Genomic DNA, 12,670 nt, shown 5'->3' with positions numbered 1-12,670 from the left:
CCTTCGCGGCTGAAACATTACCTATAAGCGGTGACTCAACTATCTGGCAGTTGACTGTTGGAGCTCTCCCCTGAATGTGGTTCCATATAGGACGTCTTCTATGACCTAACATATACCTCACTTGTCCGGTCGCTCGCTGTCCCATATCAAACATACTTACGAAGATTGGGAAATACATGCAGCCTGGGTGGCTACTATATATATGGTAACAATATCTACAATTTGAAATAGTTACATTGTGTAGATAATGACAGGCAGCAGGAATTAGTGCCTTTTGCTGAATCTGTATGGCGTGTTCAAGGGTTTTAGTTAGTCTCAATTTCTATACCTTGATACTAATTCATTTAGGATAACCGTTTTGGCTCCAGCATAAGCTAGTATTTTCCCTCTCTTACTAGTTATCACGTGTGATAGTTATATTAAGATGTTTGCACCCTAATCTACCGTGACCTATGTTTGTATTCGTATTCGTATATACGTCTATGTCCATTTTCGGATACTGTATGTCGAATTCATTATCCATAGAAGCTCGTGCAGATGATTATTACATTGCGGGATTCTATGAGTGACAGATGCTTTGTGGATAAGGAGGGTTCGACGTGAGAGTGAGTTCGGAGAATGAAGAATACAGGACAATCAGTGACCATTCAGAGGAACCAGTTAGCTCTTTTCTTTTCTTTTACTCTTTTCATATCGCAATTCTCTTAGACAAAAAGCCATAAACAAAGATCCTAGCCGGGAGACCATTTCCGATAATACTAAACTCTTTAAGGCTAGACGTGTGGTCGCACAGGATTCTCGCCCTGTCTATAGCACACTTACCCAGCTATCCATCGCCTATGACCTCATTCCATATAAGTCTCTTCCACACATAATCTATCACATACGACCATAGGGTGTGGAAAACAGGGCTTCCCGTCCGCTCAGCCGTACTTAAGCCACACGCCGGTGAGTTAGTAGTTGGGTGGGTGACCACCAGCGAATCCTCACTGTTGTATGTTTTTGCTTTTTTGTTTTATTCTCCAAGTTTATGAGTTAAGCTCTTCGACAACCTTGGAATGATTGATTCCGTTACGCTTGCCATAACAAACCTTTTCTTCATGATTGTCTTCAGGTCGAGCCACTGTATACACTGGGAAGAAGCCATTAGGAAGATATCTAAGGATCGTCGAGATCAGAACACGCTCATAAACTACGCCCTTTAGGTTTAAAAAGAGGCCGTGTGGGATATTTGAATATAACTGGGGAACTGAGAGCCGATATATACCATATCGACGAGCTACCCTCTTATTGCCCCGGCTGCAAGTTAAATCCTTGGAGAAATTATGCTTTTTAACCCACAATCGCCATCCGTTCAGTCAAAGTTGACGATAAAATTTATCATCATTTGCTGTGCGGTAGACCCCGGGTCACACTTCTCTCTCTGCCTCTCGGCTCCATGATTGAGACAGGGGCATATCCGCAGTCCTCGATCGCCAAGACGAAGACAAAAACGCAAAACCAACAAGGGAACTTGAACCTAAGGTCGCCAACGGAAGCCAGGATGACGCCAGTCGAGGTCCTGAATCTGCATCTGCGAAAGTCCCGCCAATGCAGCAGCAACATCCACTCGATCACGCCGCTTGTTGTCCCAGGTCATGTAGACCCACAGGCCAGCGCCCAGAAGGAGGGTGGTACTGGAAGTTGCTAAGTTGAGACCGTTCCCGATATGATAGTTAGGGCCATCGAAGGGGAGGTACGACCAGGTGCTGATAAGCCCGCCTATATTGCCAAACATGACCATTGCGCCGATCGCCGACGACCGCGCGGTATCCGAAACGACGTTGGCGGAGACATGCGCCGCGCAAAAAGCCCCAAACGCGAACGACCCACTACTGATCAGGAAAGTCGCTCCATATCGTACCATGGGGTCTTCGGAAGCAAGGAACATGATATAGCCTACCCACCATAGTCAGTATTTGATTGGAGACTATAATAGGGTGGAAGTTTACCGATTATCATGAGGGGTGCACATAAAACGAAGAAGATCAGTCGGTGGTCGAAGCGCCAGCTAAGGAACGGGAATAATAAAGTAAAGAATGCACCGACAATATACGGAGGGACCGTATGTAGCTGCTGGGATATCACCCCGGCACTAGGATAGATGGTTTTGATGATAGTGGGTGCGAACATTCCGAGGCCCTGAACGGTGATATTATTCAACATATAGATGAATGCCGTGATGATCGTAGTTGGACTAAAGATGCCACGCATCATCTTAGCCGTATCGAATTTATCGAGAAGCTCGGTTGTCGCCACGCGCTCAGACTTAATACGCGCAACGGCTAGATCCTTTTCTTCTTGTGAGAGCCATAGCGCCGTCTCCGGCCTATCGGTTAGGGTGAAGAATGAAACAATACCGATACAGATAGTAACAATGCCTTCAATGGCGAAGATCATTTGCCAGCTCGAGAGAGAGCCGAAGCTATCTAGCTTCAGAATGCCAGAAGCTAGAAGGCCACCAAATGCACCGGCTAGCGGAGCCATAACGATATATAGCGACAGACGGAAGGCAAGTTCACTCCGTCGATACCATCGCGAAAGATAATATGCGATTCCAGGCATCAATCCTGCCTCGAAGAGACTGGTAAAGGGTCAGCGGTATTCGCACGGTATTCATATGAGAACATTGGATTTTTGCGGGGGGTTTATCTACTTACCCTAAAAGAAAGCGAACACCACACGCCTCATGAATATTATTGACAAATGCTGTCGCGACGGAGCAAATGCCAAACCCGATTTCAATGCCTGGAAGCCACCACCCAGGCCCGATCCATTTACACATGAGGTTGCTCGGAATCTCAAAGACGATATATGAGACAAAGAAGACCGACAACACGATGTTGTAATCAAGTCCTTCGAGTCCCAGGTCCTTCTCAAAGCCAGCTAGCTTAGCATTTCCTATTTCAACAGTGATTAGCTGGGCCAGATAATGATGATAGGCAATATACGCACCTATGTTTGCGCGATCGATAAAACAAAACAGATACATCAATGACACCGTGGGAATGATGAAGAGGTCGATCTTCAGACGCAACCTCGACTCAGCTGCCTTGTCGAATTCCACAAGGGCGTGACCATATTCATCCGTGGCTAGATGGCCTCTTCCGGCAGCGATGTCCATCACATTTTCTTCGTATTCCGCGACGCCCTTTTCATCAGCTAAGGACTGGGTCCGGGAGGCATTGGCCATAGTGAAGGTGCCAGACAAACGCTTATGGTGTGGGGGTAGTGATATAGAGAATCCAGGTAGGATACTAGCGAAATAAAAATACCTCCCATTCAGTTTTTTATACTAAAATGAGGGAAAGTTAAAGTTCCCAGATGTAAATGGGGTAAATTCGGTTAATCAGCTCAACGGATTCTAGTTGGAGCCCACTTGGCCAGATCGGAGTTCCATTGCTCCAGACTCTTCCCCTGGATCTACCCCAGATTCTGGTAAACTAGGGAAAATATCGGGATTGTTTTTAATCTATCCTTCCTCCAATCATTTCCAACGAGAATAGTAGCAAGCCACAAGTTATACCACTATATACAGCTGCTGTCTCTTTCGCCAAGTGCGTATATGCCAAGGGAGGGGACATGGTCTACGAGTACGTTGGCCCTCGGTTATTGATCTCATTCGGGTCCCATTCCGGGTCTCGTTCCCCCTCGGATCCCGCTCCGGTCGGCTGCGGGGGTGGGGATATCTGGGGATATTGGTGACGAATCCCTTAACCTTATTGCACTTGCCGACGTTCTGACCCGGTCTTTGGATGTTTAAGGGCTTGGAATAGTGGTTTGGTAGAAGCGTTAGGTAAGAACTGACTAAGACAGATGGCTCGTAGGGTCCGCAGTGCGTTCGTCTTTTCATTTTTTGTTATTGTTAACTGGTTTCAAGATTCCTATATACATGGCTTGAGCCCCAGAGTATTAGTGCCTAGCGACGCTGACGCTGATCTGTGAACTAGGCCCTAAATAATCGAGAGATTTCCTTCTCGTAGCACTAATCTTTATATCCGATGTGCTATGTAGTATTAGCCTAATCTATTTAAAAAGACGATAATATAGACCTCACTATTGTAGTCCTAGTGGCGAGTGGGAATTCAAAATCTTCTTTCTCTCTTTAAACTAGTTTTTACCAAAAGTACAGACAAAATTACAATGTGGAAAGTTACCCGAAGATGGGGCTCTGTTTGCTATAGATGGTTCAAGGTTTTCGGTGCAAACAAAGAGAAACTGCGACAAAGGGGAGTAGTATACTGTAGAAAGATAGAATGGCATGTTGATGAGAAGTCAATTTTAGCCCACATATGACCAGAAAGGCAAGAACGCCAATGACCTAATCTACTATTGTACAAATTCCGCTACCTCAGACTTGCGCCTGAATCTCATCAACGACCCGCCCAAGAGTCCCGTTACTCCAGCCATCAACCCGCTCCCGGTCACAAGTATCATACAAAGCACGTGCAAGTGCCGCAAGCTGAGGAGCCTCCTTCGCATTAGCCTCTGCAGCTTGGATCTGGATCCAGCTAATGACACCAGAACGGGTGATCAAGGTAGTACTACCACCGACCTGGGCGGCACGGTACACAATGTGCAGGATCTTGCGACGAGCTGCTGGGCCGAGGGTTGGGGACTGGTATAGGGAAAGGATGCGCTCGAAGACATTGGCTCTTCGGTAAACCTCCATATCCTATAGTCGATGTGTTAGTAATGGTGGTCTTGGAGCGTAGAACTAGAAGGTAGCAACTTACAGCCTCGGTGCGGAGTGCCTTGATAAACAGGTTCAGGAGCCAGTCGATCTCCTCAAAATACCCATCATCCAATTCAGGCTCGTGCAGGAGAATTTTGTCGACCCAGTATGTTGGGATCTTTTCGACTTCCCAGGCCGGTGCCTTCTGCAGGAACTTGTTGACCTTGCCGTAGACCTTGTGGAGGGGGTCTGTAAGAACCGCCAGACAGTTTGAAGCGCACTCGCCCACAATCCAGGGGACGGGCTTCTCCATGCCAATGTTGTTGACTGTTTCGAGGAGCTCGCCGGATAGAGTAAACACCGTGCGCCATTCGGCGTAGGTGGATTCCTTGAGTTTAGCCATGAAGCGAATAATGCTGGCGAATGCCTGTCGCCGGACTTCCTCATGCTGAGAACAAAGGCAGAGCATCAATTCGGCGATGTGGCCCTGGTCCACTGCTTCGGCAATGTCCTCTCTTTCCCATTTGTTCAGGGCATTGTGGGTCGTGCCTTCGGTGGGCAGGAAACCAAAGATATCATCTAGATCAACGGTAGAGGCTGTTTTGGATGAACTAGGCATATTAGAGCCAGAGTCAATGTCCATCTTGTCCTCGTCGTCGACATCATCTGCCTCTTTCAGTGACTTTTTTAGAAGGGACTTGGTTTTCTTGGTCTCAGTTGCTTCAACCAACGCATCCCGAGCAGCCTTGAGTACCTTGGTGCTCTCACCAGCCTGCTTCAGATTACCTAGAAGACTTGCGATCCAGGCTCCAACGGCAGATTCCGTGGGTGCATCAGCGCTCTTGACGACGAATGGCCATTGCTCAACAATGGCAGCAACAAGCGCGCTAGTACTTTTAGACATGTCTTCAGATAATGACTGTAGCAAATCCTGGTAATGAACCGGCTTCTTGGCGACACGGGAGACACAGTTATCAAAGAAGACCAGCTGTGAATGCAAAGCGTCAGCCTCGGAATTCTCAAGGCTTGACAGGACAGACGCAAATGCGTGTGGCGAGCTTTGCAGAACAGAGTTTTCAACCAGAACGGTCCTCAGGAGGGTAGAGATACGCCGCGAAGACTCCTTATCTGAAGTATCCATGAGAACCTTAAGAATCGAGGTGAAGGGTGAGTATTGCATGGATGCTGGCTTTTGCCACCAACGCAATGAAGCGGACTGCTGCGCGATCTGGAGTATGCTCTGAAGCTGGCTCAGGAGCGATTCAGAATCATCCGCGCTAACGCCTGGGGTTTCCAGTCGCTTGAGAACATCCACCAAGACCAGTGAGACATCAAAACTTTCCTCCAGAGCAATGTCCGGCATCACTTCATAGTAACACGTCAAGAGCTCTGCAACAGCCTCCTGCTGGGTCAGGTCCTCCTTGTCTGTTCGTCGGAAGAGGACAACGACATCCTTGACAGCAGGGCACCGGCGGGAAAACTCCGCAAGCAACTTGGCAGAAGCCTGATTCCAGAATAGCTGGCCTTGGCCGTGATCAGCCTGGAAGATTTTGAGGACAGCTCGCAGCTTAGTGAACGCAAGGGTCAAAATCCGCACAGCGAACAAAGTGATAATCTCTGCATTCTGGTTGAGGCAGCGGGTCATGATCTTCTGGCCAAGGGGACGAGGGAGAATATTTTCAATAACGATGGAAACCGGCGGCGGCAGGATAGGCTGTTTATCCTTCCAACCACAGTTTGCAGGGACAGGCAATTGCACAGTTGAGAAAAGGAAAGCAGATTCGGCCATCCATGAAGGGGTGGCTTTGGGGTCCGAAATAAACATAGTCTTCCTCGAGAAGTAATCGGCGACGAGCTCTGGTGCCACCCTAAAAATTGACACCAGCAGTTCAATCTGAAGACTATCCACATCAGGCCGGAGGCACTGAATGAGGAATGAAAGGGAGCCATTCCGCACGGGGACTGACTCTCTGTATTTGTCGACATAGACGGGGGAATCAAGACCCAACTCAATGCAGGTATCATCATCAACAGGCAAGGTCTCTGGATCGGTTCCGACGGGATACCAACCGGTCTCGGGTAAGAGAACGCCGAGCCCGGCAGTTTTGCACACATTCATCATGACTCGATGGATCTCATTGGCGATGACTATTCCTCCCGCATTAGGCTCATCTGACTCTCGGTCATAACCATAAAGTGTCACCAGTCGTTCGAGGTTGTGTCTGTTGAAAAACTTGCTCTTCGATTTGCGGGACAGAGCGGAATCTTGTACCACGTCCCTCTCGATAGCCTTGATAATTTCTAATACAGCATCCCGCGGATCCTTCCGGATATATTCAAGGAAAGATCTAGTGATCTTGTGCTGTTCGATGATATCACCCTTTTCGGAGGCATGCTGAACCCTCAGGTTCGCTAGCAGGTATCGCTGAGCGTTGCGTCTGAGAGTGGACTTGTGGAACTCATCCTCCGAAATCTCCTGTGCTTTATTGGGGGTCAAGAATACCTCTAGTCTCTTAAAGGTAATGTACCGCCGGAGGTATAGCTGTCGTGCAACTGCTCCTCCGTCAAAGGTCACGATCTCCGTAAGCAAACGGAGACATGGTGAGATCAAGTGTTCTTTGGACTTAGTTGCTGTCAGGCCGCGGTTGAACAATCTCAGCTGGTCTTTCTGCAGCAAATGCTTGCACAGGGCGATTCCGAATTCCCGGAACTCGAGTTCCGACGAAATCGTCTTGAGGAAGATCGCAAGAACAGAAGGGACACTGGTCAACAAAGGCTCATTGTTATTGCCGTCGCCAAATGACCAAGACTGGATGATATCCGCAAAGCACACTGAGGTTTCATTCTCTTTTCCGGAGTTGGTGATTTGCTTATCGCAATACTCCTTGAGGATGCGCAATTTCTCTGCTTTGTCGCTATCCTTTTCCGTGTGTGCAATTGACACCAAGAACTCTTTGAACTTGATTATACCTATATGCTAGTCAGTCTTGATGTAGGTTTAGATGGCTTGCGATCTGTCTCACCTTGCTTTGCCAACGGGGCATTTTGCTGGACAGCCAACAGGTCGCGCAGGGAAGCCGCAGACTTAATATTGGACGTCACAGTTGGTTTATCTGCTTTAGGATCATCAATCTTTCTTCTCTTAGCCCGAGAGGGATGTTCTGTGATGTGCGACATGATTTTATGGGTTGGTGTTGTAACTTATTTTTTTTTTATCTTCAGATGTTCCGATACCATCGACGTTCCCAGCTCTTTGATTGGTCAAGACCTCCCCGCCCGGGACACAAGTGTGGATACACCGCCTTCTTCTGCCAGGTTAATCTGTAGGCGGTGTGTCAGCAGCCTCCACCTGGGCAGTGGAGACGTTTACTACTGTGGTTGTCGTTTCCTCTATCATTTAGTCCCCAGTACTCACTGTGCATTTCAATACCTGAAACAGATAAAGAAGAAGGCTTGTTGTATTTACGATGAAGGCTTTCCCTAGCAGGATGCCCAGTGAGTTTCGAAATTGACAGGATAACTTAGCGTCGTGAATGGAACAATTTAATTATTCCCATCTAGATATCGTACAAGAACTAGATCCAAAAGAAGTAACTCCGATATTTTAAGCTGAGTGGTTCACGCAAAAGCACAATGATAGGGAGATATAAGACGCAAGGGAAAAACAAAACAAAACACACCATTGCAACCATGGCTGGTATATTTGAAACAGAAGAAAAATCAACCCCAAGTTCCACCACCACCACCTCTGCCCTGCCGCCGCTGGGCAGAGATACGCCAATCGTCTTCACCAGCAAAGCGGTTGTGCAAAGGCTGGATGCGCTCCGCCTTCTTACGCTTCGACAGTCGATCCGTAGGTGCAACCTTGAAGAAAGTAGGCGCCGCTTCCACGAGCCATTTCGGCTCAATGGCAGTGGTACAGTGCATGTACTCCTTACTTGTGAGTACCAATGTGTGGTAGATGACATGCTCGGCCGGTTTGCCAAACATTGCGGAGCTGGGGTGCATATACACAGGTGTTCCTTCCACCAGGGTCTTGTATCCTTCCTGGGGGTCCTTGCGCGCTGCGTTGCGGAAGAAGCCGGTGCACAGGGACTGTCGCACTTTGATGGTATCCCGGCCGCAAGAGACAATCCGGTGCTTGTAGCGATTCATGATGCCCAGCAGCTGCTGACGCACATCTTTGGCGCGCTTGATCTGTCGTGCTTGGATGAAGTTCTCGAAACACCAGGAGTTGTTGAAACCTGCGTGCTTCCATGCGTTGTAGACATTAAGCAAGGTCAAATGATCGCCGTGCGGATCGTGGAATTTGGCCTTCTTCTGGTCTGCTTGTTGCTGCTTTTCTTTGGGGCGGTAGAAGACAGACTGGATTGACAGCATGGCGACAATGCTAAGCATTTCATCGGAGCAGCCCGAATCCACAGATGCAATGAGCACCTTGGCAAGCGCAGGCTCCATGGGGAAATCGGCCATCTTTCGTCCGAGTCGAGTCAAAAGACCCTCATCATCGAGTGCTGACAAGGCATATAGTTCTTCGAGTGCTGTCAACATGGTATTGGTAGGGGGTGGGTCCATGAAATCGAAGTGGAGAAGGTCGTTAATACCCATTGCCTTGAGCATAAGAATGGTATGTGAGAGGTTCTGACGTTGAATTTCGGGAATCGTTGTTGGAAGCATTTCAGACTGATAGGCAGCCTCCGTGTACAATCGGAAACACTTTCCAGGTCCTGTTCTTCCGGCACGGCCAGCTCTTTGCTTTGCTTGCGCTTGGGAAATCGGGGTCACCACAAGAGAATCCATGCCCAGCTTTGGATCGTAGGCGTTCTGCTTCACGAAACCGGGATCAATGACGTAGTAAATCTGATCAATTGTAATCGAGGTCTCCGCAATGTTGGTTGCAATAACGACTTTACGTCCGCCTGGAGGTGCGGGATCGAAAATTCTACTCTGCATCTCACTAGGTAGTGCAGAATAGACAGGCAAGATGACCAGCTCAGGGACAGTAGGCCCTAAAGCTTTCATGCGCTCGAATAAGATCTCACATGCCGTATCAATCTCCTCTTGACCTGTTAAGAAGAGCAGAATATCACCTTGGGGTTCTGTCAAGTGAATTTGCATGACAGTGATAAGTGCGGCATCGAGATAATCAGATTCGGGCTCCTTGGAGTACATGACTTCGACAGGGAAAGTTCGGCCGGGAATGGAGAAAATGGGACAACCGTGGAAGTATTCGGAGAACTTTTCAGCGTCCAGTGTGGCGGACGTGATAATCAATCTGAGATCAGGTCTTCTTTTGACTGTCTTCTTTAACAATCCGAACAGAATATCAGTCGCAATTGTCCGCTCGTGCGCTTCGTCGAGCATGATGACAGAATATCTCTTGAGGTCTGGATCCAGAAGAATTTCTCTCTGAAGCATTCCATCCGTCATGTACTTGATCTTGGTGTCTGGGCTAGTACAATCCTCGAAACGGATGGTATATCCAACCTCTGCTCCGAGCTTGCAACCAACTTCCTCGGCCACACGTTTAGCCACCGACATGGCAGCAACACGGCGAGGCTGAGTGCAACCAATTATTCCGTTGTTTCCATATCCGCCCTCGGCCAGGTACTGCGTCAACTGAGTGGTCTTTCCAGAACCTGTATCTCCGACGACAATCATCATTTGATTGTCCTTCACTGCATCCAACAATTGCTTCCGGAACTTGTAGACTGGCAGGCTCTCGCGTTGTTGTTTTATGGACATGTTCGTCCGCTTCCCAAAAGATGTGTTCTTGCCCATCGTCGCTCTCTTCCACTCCGGTATAGCCTCGTCCTGCTTAGGCTGCTGAGCACTTCGAAGATCAGCGGCAAACTTGCGCTCTTCGGGTGCAACCATGGGGTCCTGCCACTGAGCATTGAGATCGACATCCGCCGCCTTTTCGGCTGCCTTGTCTTGTGCTTCCTGCTGCTTCAATTCGCGTCTCTCCTTGGCAAGGTTAGTGCCTGCCATTGCAGAACGGTTCATTGAACCATCGGGAGCCTTGACAACACGAATGGGAGAAAGCTCGAGGGATTGCTTCGTCTGGCCAGCCAGGAAAGGAGGCTCCTCGTCTTTGACCTCGATATCGATATCTTCCTCCTCCTCGAAAGTGCCTTCGCCGGTGAGCGTTGCATTATATTCATCGTCGATGTCGGGATAATCTGCTGCAGAGGCAACACCGGAGGCAATCAACTGTCGTATCTCCCATCGCTCCGGCGAAGTCATGCGCTTTCGGTTCCTCATTGGTCGACCTCCGGACCCTTCAATGACGGGCACCTCGGAGCCGAGACTGCCGTACCTGTCATCTGTGAGTCCGCCATCGAGACGTTCCATATTTGCACCAGAAGCAAGGCGTTTCTGGGGAACAAGATCCATGCCTGTCACTTGATCCACCTCCTTCATGGACAGTCCGATGCGAGTGCCATCGATACTAGCCACTTTGACTTTGACTGGTTGTCCACGCGAGACCAAATCCGAGGGATGATTCACTCGTGCTCCCTCTTGCATTGCTGAAACGTGAACAAGTCCATCCACCTTGCCCCTGACGCCCTTTAGATTCACGAAGGCACCAAAGTCTTTCACACCGGTCACGGTTCCATCATAGATCTTGAAGAGAACAGGATGGTCATCCAGCTCAACAGGCGGGGGACGACGGAAATCATCATCCTCGTCGCGATCACGACGTCTCCGGCGGTCACTATGTCCATTGCGACGGCTGTCTTCCCGGTTGCCGTATTTTCCAATCGATCTCCCGAACTCGTCCACAAGATCATCATTTTTGCTATACCGCGGGGCGCTTCGAGACCTTGATCGCGAGCGGTATTTGTCTCTGCGCCGTCCACGGTCGTAATCGTTGGAATCAGGGCTGCGGCTCCGCTTCCTCGTCCCGCGATCGTTTCTCGGTGCATGTGGTTTGTCCTCCTTTGCTTTTCCCGCCAGGCCCTCGAGCATGGCGAAAGTGTCGTCCATCGCGCCTGCTTGTGCATCGGCCTCGTCTGCCGCTTGGCGATCTATATAGTCTTCTTCCTCCCAGCGTTTCTCCGTATCGGGTACTGCAAGGCCCTTGAACACGCGAGACTTTTGCTCCAGAGCGTCAAGCAAATCCATGTCGTCGTTGGCATCAGAAGCGCCGTTCGCGTTCTCCGCTTTCTTTCCCTTGTACTTTGGGTGCATCGTGAGCACCATGCGATCGACACTCTCCAGGAGACTCTGCGGGAATTCGCCGCCCATGTCGTCGAAAAATTTCTTGAAATCGGAAAACTTGCCGTTGCATTTGAGGTGCTGGTCGATCACGAACTCTGCGAGGGTCTTGTCGGCGATTCCCAGGTGGTTCTCGAACTCGTTCGTCACGCGCGAGACGAGCGAGAACAGCTCCAAAGACTCGAGGTCATCCATGATGGGTGGTGGAGCAAAAGAGATCCAACCAAATAAGAGATAGAGCCAGCAGAACTAGACAAGGGACGTGTAAATTGGCGAGCGCGCAAAACACTGCTACCCTGTAGCTCTTCGGAGGCCTGTCGGGATCTTGAAGGCGGAAAATTAGTGTGGCCGAAAGTTGCCACTGATAAGATAAGGCGGTATGCTCAATTTATTGACAGTTGGAAAGTCTTAGCACCTCTATGGCCCCATCTATATACCGCCTTCCTGTATAGTCTACACGCCATATAATATGCGCTAATAGTTGAATTCAGCCGGTTTGAATGTATGGGGATTTTACACTGGCAGAATTCTATGTGATCAATGTGTGGGGCTGGTGTTAACATTTTTTGACGGTAGCACCTGGGCACGATCAGATCAGTGAGAGTTCATAGTCGATTTATGGTGACGAACAATAGTAAATGCCGGAATATAGAGAGGTGAATGCAAGCCGAGAAAGACGCAAGTGATCAAAAAAGAACAGTAATGAGATCTATAGGTATTAGGTACTGAGTATCG

General features: G+C 49.0%; 3 protein-coding genes across 3 annotated transcripts; all 3 read right to left on the bottom strand.

Annotated features, from left to right (window-relative positions):
* Nucleotides 1–1,519: 1,519 nt before the first annotated feature.
* Nucleotides 1,520–3,232, bottom strand: N7525_007625 (uncharacterized protein; the record flags this gene model as incomplete). Its single annotated transcript, XM_061214155.1, has 4 exons — nucleotides 1,520–1,938; nucleotides 1,992–2,623; nucleotides 2,700–2,940; nucleotides 2,995–3,232. The coding sequence occupies 4 exons, from the start codon at nucleotides 3,230–3,232 to the stop codon at nucleotides 1,520–1,522; spliced, it is 1,530 nt and encodes a 509-aa protein (XP_061068586.1).
* Nucleotides 3,233–4,390: 1,158 nt separating this feature from the next.
* Nucleotides 4,391–7,891, bottom strand: N7525_007624 (NPA1/URB1 family protein; the record flags this gene model as incomplete). The annotated part of the gene is made up of 3 exons (XM_002568032.1): nucleotides 4,391–4,714; nucleotides 4,776–7,684; nucleotides 7,738–7,891. 3 exons carry the CDS (start codon nucleotides 7,889–7,891, stop codon nucleotides 4,391–4,393), a joined length of 3,387 nt encoding a protein of 1,128 aa, XP_002568078.1.
* Nucleotides 7,892–8,434: 543 nt separating this feature from the next.
* N7525_007623 (uncharacterized protein) lies at nucleotides 8,435–12,130 on the bottom strand (the record flags this gene model as incomplete). The annotated part of the gene is made up of 1 exon (XM_002568031.1): nucleotides 8,435–12,130. One exon carries the CDS (start codon nucleotides 12,128–12,130, stop codon nucleotides 8,435–8,437), a length of 3,696 nt encoding a protein of 1,231 aa, XP_002568077.1.
* Between the last annotated feature and the right edge of the window lie 540 nt (nucleotides 12,131–12,670).

The sequence above is a fragment of the Penicillium rubens genome (genome assembly GCF_028828025.1).
Source record: "Penicillium rubens strain IBT 27055 chromosome Unknown utg000003l_segment0_segment0, whole genome shotgun sequence".
NCBI lineage: Eukaryota > Fungi > Ascomycota > Eurotiomycetes > Eurotiales > Aspergillaceae > Penicillium > Penicillium rubens.
This window is presented reverse-complemented; position numbering and strand designations above follow the sequence as displayed.